Genomic DNA, 15,474 nt, shown 5'->3' on the forward strand with positions numbered 1-15,474 from the left:
GATATTGCCACACTATAGGAACAATCTCCTATAAAGGAGAGTTGGATTTTAGGTGCTTAATTAAATGAGCTTCTCCGTCAGTAGTTTTGGCTTCTGTCTTTGCACTTTGGTGGCTTAGACCACTTAGTGGCCCTGACAGAGGGAGGCAGAGCGAGCTCCAGTGTCCTGGTCCTGGGCACCTCCTGCCACACTGATCTGCACTGCCTTCTGGGGTGTAAGACCCAGGCAGGATCTTTCTGCTTGGCCTCCCTAACCACACTGCAGGAGTGGGCTAAGCAAACAGAGGGCAGGATGACTCTGGCTCTCCCGTTGCTGACGGGAGGGACGGAGCAGCCCGTATCTGGGCAGAGGGTACATTAAGTTTGCCCTAGGTCTGAGGGGGCAGGGTGGGGAGAGATTCACAGTCGTCGGAGATGTGGAATTAGAGTGAGCAAGTTCAAGGAGGGTGGGTAGCCTCCTCCCACACGGGAGAATATATAGTCTCTGGTTTTCTCATGTTTGAAAAACAAGTTGGTTTTATAGTCAGGCAGTCTAGTTAGTATCAAGCTTTTTGTCGAATGAATAGATTTATTCCCTAGGGTTATGGAGTTGAAAGACTAGTCAGGAAAACAGAGTTTGGTTTTTGTTTGTGTGTATTTTACAAGTTATTCCGAATACCCAGTTAAACGGTAAGTATGAGGAGTGATGTGAAGGAAAATAGAGTGTTATGTATGAAGCAGGAGATTGAACCCTGCCTGGGGTCTCAGGGAAGGTCTTTCAAGGCAAGAGACAGATGCTTCAGCAGGCCAGGAGGGGCAGGGGGAGCCTCCTGGAGGAGGCCCAGCCTGGTGACGGCCAGAAGGAGAGAAGCCTCCCTGTCCCCCGGGAAAGCAGTCCAGTTCATTAGCGTTGTGGAGACAGCAGGCAGAAGTGGCCGGGGCTTGCACAGGGCCTCGTGGTATCTGTTAATAGAGTTACTCTTACTTCAGAGGCACTAGAAAGCCGTTCAAAGGATCATGACAGTTCATTTACCCAACAAGTCTTTACGTGTGTCTACTATTAGTCGTTATTACCCAGGAGCTAATCTTAGCCCTCGGGATGTGGGACTCAACAAGGTGGACTAAGTCCCTAGAGTGGGGACTTAGAGTGTTGAGGGAGAAAGGAGCATCAAACCTGTGACAAAGCCACCGTAGGAAGAGCTGTCAGGAGTACGGTGATGAGAACAGCACAGGGTGACAGGCTAGAGGAGAGGGCAGGGGCGACTGTGACAGAGTCCCAGTGAGGGAAGTCCTGTCCTAGTGCTGTCCTGGGAGGTCACTCTGAGCTGACACCCGCGTGTCAGAAGGATCCTGTCTTGTGATGATGTAGGGGAGAGCTTTGGGGCTGAGGCAAAAGTTGCTGCAAAGACCCCGAGGCCAGAAGTGGTTTTGCAGGGTAGTGAGAGGGGTGGAGGTCTGGGCCTGGGGGGCCTCCCAGACTGTGGGGAGGACTGGGGGTCTTATTCCAAGGGCTCTGGGTGCCACTAGAGGATTTGAAGCAGGAAGTGATCTGTTCCGATTCACCTTTTTAAAAAAAATCACTCTGGTTTCTTTGTGTTATACAGAATGGGGAGAGGCAGGAGCGGAGACTGGAAGATCCTTTCTGAGACTGTTGTAGTAGTCCACGTTGGTGCTGATAGTGAGGGACAGAGAGGGGACAGGATGTGGAGGCCAGGCGGGGGGGATTTCCCAAAGGTTTGGGGGTGGGAGAGGAGGCAAATAGAGGGATCAAACGTGACTGTCGGATCTTTGACGGGGCAGCCAGTTGAGCATTGGGACTGTGTACGGCAGTGGGCATTACATGCATCACAGCTAAGCCCGTGGGCTCTGGACTCCAGTTGCTTGGATTGAAATCTAGGTCCCCAGCATCGGTGAGATGAGATCCTATTGGTACCTATCTCACAGGTAGTGAGGATTCAATGAGTTCATATTTGTAAAGCAGGCAGAATGGTATCTGATACGTTGTAGGCCTGTTTGCTGTTCTAGAAAACAAGTCTGGTGGGGAGACCCAAGAATTCTGTTTTGGTGACAAACAGGTTTCTATGTCGAGAGGGCCACTCGGAGGAAGAGTTAGGGATGGAAATAAACATGGGGAGTCATCTGCGTATTGATGTCATTGAAAGCTACAGGACTACACGAGAGTTTTTCAGACACTGTTTAATAAATGTGGATGATCATGGACTCCTCGCTCTTTTAGGAATGATGTGAGCCTGCCTTTGTAAGGAAGAATCAATCCTTTCTTAAGAGGGAGGCCTAAATATATCAGTAACATAATCTCAGGAGCTCACCTTTCTCCCACCCTCTTTTCTTGGCTGCCCAGGTGTGGGGGTGGGGAAAGGTCTTAATCATATGGTGGTGGTGGTGGGGCTTGGTTACAGAATCTGTGTTCCCCTTGAATTAATTAAATCCCTGCTGTTAGTGCCATGGTACCCATTCTAGGACAAGATCTGTGCCTCATAGGATGAAAATTTTGATGTGAGGGAATGAGGAGCTGGGTAGGGTTAGGTTGGGTAGAATTAAATTTCAAAGCACTAAAAAGAATTTTAGCTGTCAGAGGATTGAAGGTAATTCCCAGAGGCAATACTTTGCATACTGATTAAGCAATCATGACCTATTTAGTTTGACTTATACTGAAAAGAAAATCTATGATATGTTAATGAAGGATCTTGGCATATTTTAGCCTGCGGTAGGATTCAAGTAGGAATAGGACTGAATGAGTAGAAATAATTGCACAGCATACTGAAATTATCCCCTTTATGGAAAGATAACTATACAGTAGCAGGTCAAAAGATCATCTGTATTTGGGGTTTGTTGTTGCTGTTGTTTTTGTCATAGTTTTGTCTTGCTTTGATTTGAGAGACTTTAAGAACACACACCAAAAATTCCCACCACCTCCTTTTTTTGTTGTTGTCTTAAGGGGTTTTGTTGTTGTTTGTTCTCTGCTGCTTTTTTGTGTTGTCTTTGGGCTTTAAAGAGGCACGGGGGAGGTGGGAGGCTTTGGTGTGTTAGAGGTAGAGAGGCCACAGGAGGAGAAATTGAATCTCTTCTGTAGGTAGAAGAAGTAGGAATTCAGAAATGCAGCGTTCTCGTGGGCTATTCAAACTGATAGGCTTCATTTTAATAAGTGTTGAGCCTTCGGTAACCCATGACATTTCTCCACTAATAAACCCCTCTAAGCCGTACTACAGACCAAATGGTAGGTCTGCCAAGGGGAGAAGGTTTTGGGAAGGAATTTAAACCATTCCATCCCTTTGCAACAATTAATAACTTCATCCTTATAAAGAGTAAAATGCAGCATTAAAAAATGCGTGGTGGTTGAAAATTGAAGTTTCGTTTGTGATTTATTTACTCTTTGATTTTGTGCTTCTAAGACTTCCAAAGCATTATAGTCAGTAATGACAGTTACCTCTTCTTTTATGAAGCCCACTGTCGCACTGGTGGAGTTGGGAAGTGCCAGTGAAGATTAAAGACCTAATTTCAAAAGACACACACAGTCGATCTCTCAGACAGCTGTTTATTTTGCTTACCTTTTGCCTTTCATCTTATCACACAAAGCAGGAAGTAGGCTCTTCTTTTCCAGGTTCAAGTGATAAATCTCTTTTGGTAACATGTTTAAGGAACCTCCGGAAGAAAATAAGCCTAAATACTTCTGTGTCTTTGGTGAAATGCTGCATGGGCAACTGTTAAAATAATAAGCTTCTTGAAATCCCGTAACAGAAAATGTATTTGTGCTATACAATATCTTCTTGTCAAAAGACTTAGAATTTTAAATTCTTTCATTTGTGTGTAAAAAAAATGCTTTAAGTCAAAACGTTTTAGAAGATATACTTTCTCCTTTTGATTACTGACACTACTTTCAAATCAGTAAGACATGACAAGGTGAATTGCATGAAAAGTCAATAGAATGCCTTTTATTCGGTTTGCAGAGAACCTTACTTCTCCCTACTGAAGATCCCCTTGTCAGTGTGCTGGCCAAACAGTTCAACTGTTCTGGCCAGTAAATGTTATCCATTCCTTAAAAAAGATGTAGCTTAGGGGCTCCTGGTGGCTCAATTGGTTAAGCGTCCAACTCTTGGTCTTGGCTCAGGCCCTGATCTCAGGGTCATGAGATCAAGCCCCACATTGGGCTCCCTGCTCAGCAGGGAGTCTGCTTGAGATTCTCTCTCCTTTTCCCTCTGCCCCCCTGCTCGTGCTCTCTCTCAAAATAAATAAATAAATCTTAAAAAAAAAAAAAAGAAAAGAAAAAGATGTTGCATATATATATGTATACCCAATGGAATAACATTCAGCCATGACAAAGAAGGAAATCTTGCCTTTGGACAACATGGACAAATCTCAAGGGCATTATACTAAGTGAAATAAGTCAGAGAAGGACAGATACTGCATGGTATCACTCATATATGGAATCTAAAAAAATTTTTTTTAGAAAGAAGTCAAATTCTTAGAAGCAGAGAGTAGAAGGGTAGTTGCTAGGGGCAGTAGAGTAGCGGAAAAAGGGGACGGTTGGTAAATGCAAACTTCCAGTTATAAGATGAATAAAAGTCTGAGGATCAAATATATAACAGTGACTCTAGTTGATACCGGTCCTGTATAATTGAAGTTTGCAAAGGGAGTAGGACTTAAATGTTCTCACCAAAATATATATAAAAACATGCGAGGTGACGGATGTGTTAATTAAGTGGGAGGAATTCTTTCACAATGTATATGTATATCAAATCATTACGACGTACACTTTAAATATCTTATTACAGTTTTGTAATTCGTACCTCAGTAAAGCTGAAAAAAAAAAGGCTATCCATTCCAGCCAAACGATCTCTGAAAAGTAAAGCCTGTGTTCCCATTGACTTTCAATGAAAAGTAGAAAGTTTACTTATGCCCTAAATTAAAAAACTCTCCCAATAACAAGTCTTCAGTGAGTTAATGCATATAAATATGCAGTAAATGTGAGCTACGATTTGCTAGCACGGTTACACTTCTACCAAAAAAAAAAAAAAGGTTCAGCCCTGGACCAGATCCCAGCCTTGTTGGGACCCACAGGCTCCTACACAAAGCTACTGTTCGCTGGAATCACTTTGGAGACCCCCAAGACAAATTGCCCTTGCCTCGAGGGCAGGCTTCCGTGGCCCTCCTCCAGAGTCCAGAGCCGCAGGCTGCGAAGTCCTGACTCTCTTCTATCGCTGAAGTCTGGCAGTCAGCCGGACTCTATTTCCTTCCTCTGGCCTCCTGTGGCTCTTGCTCTGGGGTATCCAGGCCCCAGGGACACGGGGATGATGAACGAGATGCAGGCCCTGCCCGCAGGAAGTATAGGCAGGTCACAGAGGCAGACTGGAAAACCGTAATTGCAACAGAGTGAAAAATGTGTTTGGAAAGAGCTGTGCAAAATGCATCACAGGAACACAGAGGAAAGGCACATAACACAGACTTCTGGGAGCATCTGCTCCCATCTTTCTGCCTCCCAGGGCACAAATGACAGCAAGCTGAGGGTCCTGTAACATTTTGACGTTTATTTCAGGAGAATGTAGTTGTCTCCTGTTTCATCAAGGATGTAACTCAGCAATGGTGTAACTTTATATTTAGCTTGAGAGACATCATCTAAAATGCTAAATTACCATTTCCATTTAAATTACAAGGTTGTCAAGTCAATCAGAAGGTTGGTGTTTACATTATTTTTCATTATTTCAATATTATTGAACGTAATTTTAGGAGTTTTAGGAGTATGGACTGTGTACTGAATTCCATGGTGCAATAAAGGGAATAAGATGTAAATGCAATGACATCCTTCAGGATTTTCAGTGGCCTGACAGGAGGGTCTTTTTTCAACATGTGGGCGCCTTGCCTCTAGATAGGGATGTGTATGACTTCATTCAGTTTTAAGATCGAGCCCAATTAGAATGCAGTGTAAGCTTACAGGGTCTGTGCGGTACACAGCTCCGGGGGGACCCTTGGCTTACACTGTGATGTGAGTAGTGCTTCTTAGAGCTTTTAAGTGCTCTGAGCCCCATGGCCTATTTCTCACGGGATCCCCGGTGACTTTTTTCTGGGAAACCATTTCTTCTCATATCACCCTCTCTCATTGCCCCCTTCCCCCTAAATCTCTTTCCCTCAATTACTGGTCTCTATGTAATGTATGTAGGATGGCTAGTAATCGTTTTTAAGAAATGTGGTCGTTAGTCTAGGGAGGAGAGGTGTAAAAATATGGGGAAAGAGGTACATCTTAGAAGTCTTAAGATGCAGTATTATTACTTTTCTCCACAAATACTTGCACTATAGACAGCTGACCTCACTCACCTTCAAATGTCTGTCATCTCCAAGGCAAGGAGACATTCTGCAGGAAGGCAGGCACACTCGTCCTAGCCCTGTCTCTGTCTTTAAAAGGTCACACAGTTCTCTGGGCCTCAGTCCCATCATTTGTAGTCTGAAGAAATTGGACTTTAGTGCCTTTCAGATTTAACATTATGTAATTCTCATAAATAAAGAGTAAACAGTCCTAAAAATCTCTCTTCAACTCTCCTTTGAGCTCTCCAGATGGTTGATTTTAAACTTTAACGTTTCACATAGGTATAGAGTTGCATTTTTCACGGTGAGGACTTAATGTCACTAATACTCCACTAAAGTAGTCTGATGCCCGTGTATACCCACCACACATTGTTCTAGAGGAGTGCGTTTGAAACATAACGTAGCTAGCTAGCACTTACTGCTTACTAGATGTACTTCTCCCTGGCTAGCTGTTTTGAAATTAAGCCATCGAATGCAGAATGTGATATACCCACACCTGTTCAAAAGTCACCTCATCTCAAAATTCGAAGCATTCTCAAATATATAAAGTTAAACTACAGGGAACAGCTCACAAGAGACAGTTACAAGCAAAAATTAAATATTTGCTGTAATTGCAAGAAATTCCTGTAGAAATGCAGGAGCAACGCAAGAAGGAATTCTCTAACTAGTCGCCAGTCCCAGCCTCACACAAAGGTCATGGATGTTGCAGGGTCTTTCTTTACTTTTCCCTTGAGCCCCCTTTCAGGCCGTACAGACTCAGTGACGGGTGGATGCTCTCTGTACTTTCTTCTCTCGCTTTTCCTTGTTCCCTTTTCTACCCATGTGTCTGCCCCGCCTCCAGAGCCCAGTTCTGTTCTGCCGACATCCACTTGGCCAAGGCCCCAGGGATCTCTGGCCCTGATTGACAGCAAAAGGTGGCTTTCACAGTCTTACTAAGGGTGCAGGCTTTGCTCTTTTTAATTTTTCAAAGTGGGGCATTTACAAAACAACAAAACCCTTCCCCCCCCCCCCCAAATATGATGGGATCATGTGGCAGAGCAGCTGGAACAGAGGTTTTAAGGCAGGATGGGGCCTAGTATGTCCGTGGACTGGCAAGGAGGTCCTGGGGGCTGGAGCCGGGGGAGCAAGTGGGAAGAGGAGGGTGAGAGGGCCAGCTCGTGTAAGATCATCCTGAGGCCTGTTGTGTGGATTTTGACTTTTACTCCGAGTCCTCAAGGAGTCAGTCTGGTGGGAACATAGGCCGATGAACAGACAATTGCCGAATTATCTTCCTAAAACTGTTTTGGAAAAAGGTCACTATATTATCTTAAGATCATGTGCCCTTCTTATTTCCAGCCATGAATATTAGAAAAATAAGCAAAATACTAGTTTGCCCTTTTCTTGTTAATTTTACCCCTGAACGTAAAAGCTGAATCTTCATACTGAATATGCATTTTCTAGGTCCTGTGTTACCTCTGATGGCTAATTGTTTCCTTGCAAGTGTCTCTTCGTAGAGTTAAAACACACACTTCTTTAAGAATGACTGGACTCTGAGAGCACATCTGCTGCTTGTGATTACACATCTGACCTGCATGTTACGCTTGCGTATGAGTATTTTTCCTGAATTCAGATGTAACGTTCTGACTTTCCCACCGATGAGTGGCAGTCAACCCATCATCCCCAGACAATGAATAGAATCACGAACTTCTGTGGATCATCTTCTTCCTAAAGCTGTTTAGAAAAGGAATTTTCAAAGTAAGGAGGGAGAAGGATGGCGAATGTTCTGTGGGCGGTCATGATGTATAAACTGTGTTTCTGTTGTTCTGTCTTACTTCTAGCTACAAGAAAACACACGAAACCCTGAGTCACGCAGGGCAGAAGGCAACTGCAGCGTTCAGCAACGTTGGGACGGCCATCAGCAAGAAGTTTGGAGACATGAGGTACTGTGGGAGAGATCCATGGGGACGCTGCTAAGCCTTTGGCCTTCTGAGGGAAGGGGAGCTTTCTCTATTGGCTGGTCTTCCTAACATATTCTTTTTTAATTGGATTAACATGTTACTCGGCTGATGATGATTGGTGACTGAGATCAACTTTTATAATGAAGAGTTTTCTGCCTGCTGATTTGCTTAGTGAGCCTGGTCCCAAACATGCCCTTTCCACTAGGACATGACCTAATAAAAATGGGAGATCTGGGTCTCCTTTAATTACCGGTAACAAGGGGGGGGGGGCGGATTTCAAAAGAATGCAGCATATCCTGAATTTTATTCGCTAAAATTTAAACAGTAAGTTAAATATGCATTCAGTGGAATGTACTCTGATAAACTATTCTAAGTTACATTTTTGTATACATCCATCTAGGATCTTTTTCTATGCTAAAAACATACATTTTTATTCTTTTATTCCAAAAAGGTACCATGGTATATAGTCCTTGCACATTTGGGTTATTTTCAGTATTTCATTATTATATAAAGTTAGGGTGAACATAAAGATTTTGAACTGAGAACCAATTGTCCTCACTATAGGCGCCAGAAAAAACAGTGCAGTTTTTACCATTTTTATTTTTTACATTATGTTTTAGTAAGTTACCTATCTATAGAGTTGTTACTTTCATTTTTTTTTTTTTTTGCTTGTTTAAATACCTTTCATAGTTTATTTTGAATTTGGTGATATATTTGGGAGACTTTATATCAATTTTATTTTTCTCTCTAGAAATCAAATTCATTTTTTAAAAAGTTTTGAAGTACACATTTTAAATGTCTTCCTTTTAAAAAAACTGCATATAATTTTACTGGATTCTTAAACTATTTCTTTACTACCCTACAACTTCGATACTTAGAGGCAAATATTTATATTGTTGTGTTTAGGTTATTTTTGGCTTCATACATTTCTGGATTGTGCCCCTGCATTATCTTCACAAGTTGGCATTCATGAGGCTAGAGTTACATGTGCGTGAATCTGAATTACATTGTTTTATCTTCGTATTTATTGATAATGCGATAATGAAAAGCAACTGAAATTTTTCAGAGGCTGCATGTGATGAATAGGTAAACCTTCTGGATTATTAATTAACCCTGATTTTATTACATTTTATTATTACATTTTATTACAAATAAAATTTGTTGTCATGTCAATGGCATTAAAAATGTTTATCTAAACTAATTAAATAATTAAATAATTTCTCAAAACAGAAAATACACTCTTACCTGCTATATCCAAGGAAATATATTTTGCCATATTTATAAAATTTGTCTTCCACATTCTTAGTTGAAACCTTCCACTGGAACACTAGAACCACCCCATGATACTAAAGTGTTACTTCTCCAAATTTAGGAGACTTTACAAATACCGCTGAATCCTATTTAAAGTACATATTCCAGATTCCACCTCTCCGAGATCATGCCTCAGTGGGTCTTGAGTGGAGTCTAGGAATCTGCATTTGTAACAAGCTGTTAAGTGGCTCAACGTCAGGTGGTTAGGTTATGAGGAGGCCACATGTAACTTAGCTCACCTGTATCCAGGTGTTCTCATTTACGAAATGGGGATAAGAGAAGAGAGCCTGCCATTTATTAAGCACTCAATAAATGCTAGTTTTTATCCTAAGTGACCATCTCAGTTAAAAGATGACCCCACATAATGGAAATGAGGGAGTATACATTAACAGGAGTGCACTGTGGTATTTCATAAAGGTTTTGTTCGTTTTCCTAAGTGGAAGAAAATGAAGACCCTTTCACTTACGCAGTATGTTAACATATTCACGTTCATACACTAATTGGCTATAACATCACGGTTGTGTTGACTTCTTTTTCTCTGTTTCAGTGTGGCTTTGTTTTAGGGTAATGAATGATCTATTTTCCAGAAGTTTCAAACTTCATTAATTGTTTCTCTATATAGAGGATACAATACTTTCATTATAAACTGTGGCTAAAAATACTGGAAAGTATGTCACTGGAGACTCAAATATGGTCCTGTAAAATGTTGTAGAGTTTGCAAAATTCAGACCTATATTTTTCTCAACTAAAACATCTAACATATATAACTGAGGATCAGTCCCTGCGAAAGCAACGGGTTTTACAAAAAATTTTCAGTTTTAAATTATGCTAGAACAAGTAACGTATGTGAAAGTCACATTTGAAAATTACTTACATTCTGTATAATAAAGATTTTTAAATGAGAAAGTTTTTATTTTTCATTTAAATTGATTTGCCAATTTATAAAATGCTAAATTTAAAAATTATATCACATTTTACTTTGAACTCTTTTTTAATATAAAGTATCATTTTATCCTATATTCCTGTTATTTATACTATAAAATTCTTCTGTGCATTCTGGGAAAAAATTTTTGAACTTGTTCAAAAAGATTTCCAGCAAAGCTCAGATACCTCTCAGTTTTTTTTTTTTTAATTATTACAAGTTAATACTTACAGATTTTAAAAACTTAGAACTTGGGCCTTTTAATAAGTTAATGAAAAGCATTCTGTGAGGATTTAAATTGATGTGTTTTATAAAAACAAGTCATATTCTTCAGGCCAAGATTCTCATTTTATCCTGATTGCCGTTGACTGAGTCCCCATAGCTCCATTAGGGAACTAACCCCCTCTCTTTCTCTACCTGTAAAATAACATTGTTCACAGCTACCTAACTAAAATGCTTCCTGCAAAGGTAAAACAAGGACACATTTATGAAAGTACTCTGAAGCAATGCAAGCTCTTGGAATTGTTTTTATAATAATACCGGCATCTTCTTGGAACTTCTCAGTCATTTGTTCAAACCACGTGTGAACAAGTGGAGATGAGGCTCTTTGGAGGAAGCATAGAACTTTTATTCGAGTCCAACCATCTCTCTATAGTCATGAGAACAGTAGTTAGAAGTACAACTTATAAGAGGTTGATATAGTAATTATTAAGACACATTAAAAAGTATACTCCCAAAGAGTAATGAATGGAGTCATGTTCATCTTTGCTTTGGGGCTCTTGAGAGGGGGGACAAGGGCACTGCGGTGCTGATATGCTAACTCTGGTCCTGCTCTCTCTTTTGCTTCCCCGGGCTGCAGGTCTCACTCCATTGGGTAAGCGCTGCCTCTAGGGCCCTACCGGCCCCCTTACTGCTCCCTTCCTTTCCAGAGTCCACTGCTCCCTTCACACCATGGGTGCGCCTCAGCCAAAACATGGGGTCTCCTTTCCTGAGAGTGTTCGTGACCAGGGGTTTACAGAGTGTAGGGCTTCTGATGTGATTGAATTTATTTAAGCATCTAGTTGTCTCATTTTGGAATCATTTATACCAGTTTCACTTGCTGAGCAATCTCTTAGGAATCCCTTCCTACATTCTCAATCCTTCCCGCATTGGCAGAGGTCCTCAGTATTGAAAGAAGAAAAAAAGAAAAGCAGAAGTTGAGAGTTGTATGTTTTTATGAGACGTGTAAAAAGTAAAATCGAGAAACAGAAAATTGTTGTGTTTTTCTGAACGTCTTGTAACTGTTTCTTACGTGGATGGTTCACCTTCAACTTTCTGTACCTTCTGAAGTTGAAGAGGGGAAAGCTTTCCAGAAGCTCATACGTTTGGAAGTGTGCAACTGTCCAATTAAACCCTCCTTCAGCAGGAATCTTACGATATATTTTTTGGGGGGTGGACTTTTTTTCCTAAGAAAACTGCCTGTATTTAAAGAGATGAATAGATTGATAATGCTGATGAATTTCTTTTACTAGTTCCTTTTTTAATGTAATTTCTGGGGAAATATTTGCCTATATTTTCTAAGTGGAGTGTCTAAGTAAGATCATAAGTACTCCCTGAATTTTTTTGTCCTTTTCTTTCTGAGTTCTAGTAAAGTGCTGCCCATACTGATGACCTCAGTGGATATTGTCGGGGAAGGGTGAGGAGTTTGATCCCTTACTGTTAGCTTCTTGGGAGGAGACGCAGGGATGGTGTTGGAAAGTGTAATGGGGGAGCACTATCCCAGGAACAGAGACCCCATACATAGGGCTTCCTCCCTCATCCTAGCCTGATTTCTGAGTGGAACTCACAAAGGAGTAACAGGTGATCCCATCAGAGGGAAGATGAGCCAGCTACCATAGGATCAATAGAGTGAGAAGGCTGAAACTCTTAGAATTCTCAGAAATGTTGATGTATTTGTACCAGATATCCTAGAATGGATGCAGAGGTCCCTGCTCCCATGTTGGACTGTGTGGATTGTATTTGCCTGATATGTGTTTCCTTGAATGTCTTATGTGAACCACATATATTCCTCTGGAGAATTTCTCTACAGCGGAACAATTAGCTTTCACCTGCCTTTGTACCTTCCTAGGTACAGCCCTTCCTCTCTTCCTGAAAGAAGAAAGAAGAGAAGGGAGTGGGAGTTGAACCTGGGGAGGATGTCCACGGGCTCCTGGGAGCACCTGGAGAAACCAGACATTCTCCTCAGATTTCCTGGCATACCGGGAACCCACAGGACATAAAATAACACCCAACTTGGACAGTGTACTCTTCCTTTATACCCTTGAAAGCTGACTGTGGCCCACCCTACCCAACGAAAACAAACGTCATCTTGGTGGGGTGGGCAAGGAATACTTAAGACAGTTGAAATTGCTGTTTTAGAACTGTGAATAGGGAGCTTCTCATGTACTTACGTTGTGCTATCTTCTTTTTTCTTTTTTTTTTCTTTTAATCTGCTTTTGCCCTGAAGCTACTCCATTCGCCATTCCATAAGTATGCCTGCTATGAGGTAATGTGTGTAAATTACTTTATATAATATCAGTGCAGAATGTGTATGTATGAAGTATTACTTTGATAGTTACTTTGCAGAGATTTTCCCCTCCTCTTAATATGAAAAGCAGTGACCTTCCTTACTCTCTTTCCTGACAGCCTTCAGGAGAAAAGGCGGACAGTTCTGTTGAAGTAGGGTATGATGGGCTTCGGCTTCTGACCAAACACGCTGGCTTACGTCCAGTGTCTCCTGATTTGTGTGACCTGAGACAAGTTACTTACCTAGCTCGATGTCCATTCTCTTACCTGTTGTGTGACATAAAGTAACCTGTGTGAAGCACTTTCTTAGCGTAGGGCCTGGAGCCACCATGCCTGCAAAGGCAGAAATACGTGCCTTATTTCAGTAGAACTAAACGCAAGCCTGGGAGGAAGGTTCAATGAAGGGAATAACAGGCTGAGAGGACTGCAGTTGTAGAAAGGACATCACCAGGATTTTTTAACGTAGATGTTAAGGTGAGGTGTCTGTTAAGCAATGAAAATTACTAGCTGGGTGAAAACTTCTGAGAAAGACATCCCCCACTGGGGGTTTGTGTAGCTTAGTGAGGCAGTCAGATAAAAGCACACTAATAGTAACAGGGTATCGAAGAATGAATGTCCGATTGCGGGGGGGTGGGGGGCACGTCAGGAGACGCAGATTGTAGCCCAGCTCTGCCAGGAATGAACTTTGCAGCCTTGGGAAAGTCACCTCAGTGATATCAGTTTCATCATATTTAAAATAAGAGGCTAAAACCAGATTTACTGCTCTTCCCACTGCTCTTGCCCTGGACTTCCGTGGTGGGGGACGCGTAGGGGGGCCATCAAGCCTCCAAGACCCTTCCCCACTTCAGTCTGAACTGTGCCTTTTCTGCCTGCTTTATAGTATGTGTTGTGCTGTGATATGTTAGAGAGGGGATTCGGTTGCTCTAAATAGTTTGAGACCACTGCAGCCAAATTCTTTCCAGGGTCATTGGTAGTTGTATGCGATCTGATTAAATCTGAGTAAACAGTTTCTCCCTGTTCTCCAGCACACATTCTAGTGTAATTGAATTAGAGGAATGTCTGTTTTATTATCCTGATGATGTTTCTTCCACACTGAGGTTATTTGGAAATTTAGCCACAGTATTTGATTTCCCTAATTTGGTGGTAAATAGGGAGCATAGATTCAAGATTGCTTAGTCCAGGAGCGCCTGGGTGGCTCAGTCGGTTAAGCCGCTGCCTTCGGCTCAGGTCATGATCCCGGGGTCCTGGGATCGAGCCCTGCATCGGGCTCCCTGCTCAGCGGGAAGCCTGCTTCTCCCTCTCCCTCTGCCTGCCTCTCTGCCTACTTGTTCTCTCTCTCTCTCTGTCAAATAAATGAATAAAAAAATCTTTAAAAAAAAAAAAAAAGATTGCTTAGTCCATCTTTGAATGACTTGCACCCCCTAGCATAAAAACACTCAAATTGAGTAGTACAACCTGCAGCACTGAGCTTCTTTATTTGTAAGCTTTTTTTTTTTATTAACTATTTGTTTAAAGATTCTATTTACTTATTTATTTGTCAGAGAGAGAGAGAGAGAGCACAAGCAGGGGGAGCGGCAGGCAGAGGGAGAAGCAGGCTCCCTGCTGAGCAAGGAGCCCCATGCGGGGCTCCATCCCAGGACCTGGGATCACAACCCAAACCGAAGGCAGACACTTAACCAACTGAGCCACCCAGGCATCCCTGTTTGTCAGCTTTTAAGTGTCCAAAGAAGGGCTTGCAAAAAATGAACACGGTTTTGCTTTGTGAATCCATCTAGTGGCTTATGGGTCAAATGTAGTCCTCATGATCTTGACTGAAACTAACTTTAAAAAAAAATTTTTACTCATCTAACATATACCCATGAACCATGAGGCTGAACTGTCCGGCCACTGTGGGCTTGTGTAACTGATGGATGATAGGCCGGCGTGTGAGAGCAGGCTTGCCCTCATAAAACCCTCAGTGGCAGCAAGGTGTCAATAAATATATACCGTTGAGTCGTTCAGGTGCAAATTCACTAATATTTCATCATGAAACAGCAATATTACTCATAGGAATTTGACTCATGGCTTGCGTTGTTTACAAGATGTGACGTCACAAGTGGGCTCTCCGAACTCACCATTGTTAATCCCTACAGCGTAGATGCAGATACATTTCTGACCATCTGGAGTGTCAGAGTCTCTGGAGGTGATCTCTAACAAAGCCAAACTCAGTCCAAAACATATTACGTACGTTAATTTCGTCTTGATCGTATTAGAGCCGTGCTTCATTCCGCACCATACAAAGAAGCCCATCTATTATAGCCATTCTCCCTTATAAAATTCCTCTAGGCCATTCCTCCTATTTCATTTCGCCTGCACTCAAGAGAGAATAACAGGTGGCTTATCAAATATAGTAACATTCAGTTGAATTATTTGACCTGAAAATGATGGCAGTCATTGTTGCTGAATGCTGACATGGATACAAGATTTA

The 15,474-nt window shown here is 41.9% G+C and overlaps 1 protein-coding gene across 7 annotated transcripts in view; it reads left to right on the plus strand.

Annotated features, from left to right (window-relative positions):
* The window catches only part of TPD52L1 (TPD52 like 1), a 96,867-nt gene that overhangs the window by 75,444 nt on the left and 5,949 nt on the right, over window positions 1–15,474 (plus strand). For 4 of the 7 annotated variants that reach the window (XM_034990506.1, XM_034990502.1, XM_034990504.1 and 1 more), the window contains exons 4-5: window positions 8,111–8,212; window positions 12,949–12,987. In XM_034990506.1, the coding sequence (XP_034846397.1) occupies window positions 8,111–8,212; window positions 12,949–12,987 (141 nt within the window). The remainder of the gene's footprint in view (window positions 1–8,110; window positions 8,213–12,948; window positions 12,988–15,474) is intronic. The other 3 variants (XM_034990503.1, XM_034990507.1, XM_034990508.1) reach the window with 1 other exon arrangement.

The sequence above is a fragment of the Mirounga leonina genome, unplaced genomic scaffold, assembly GCF_011800145.1.
Source record: "Mirounga leonina isolate KUSES-001 unplaced genomic scaffold, KU_Mleo_1.0 Mir_53, whole genome shotgun sequence".
In the NCBI taxonomy this organism is placed as follows: Eukaryota; Metazoa; Chordata; class Mammalia; order Carnivora; family Phocidae; genus Mirounga; species Mirounga leonina.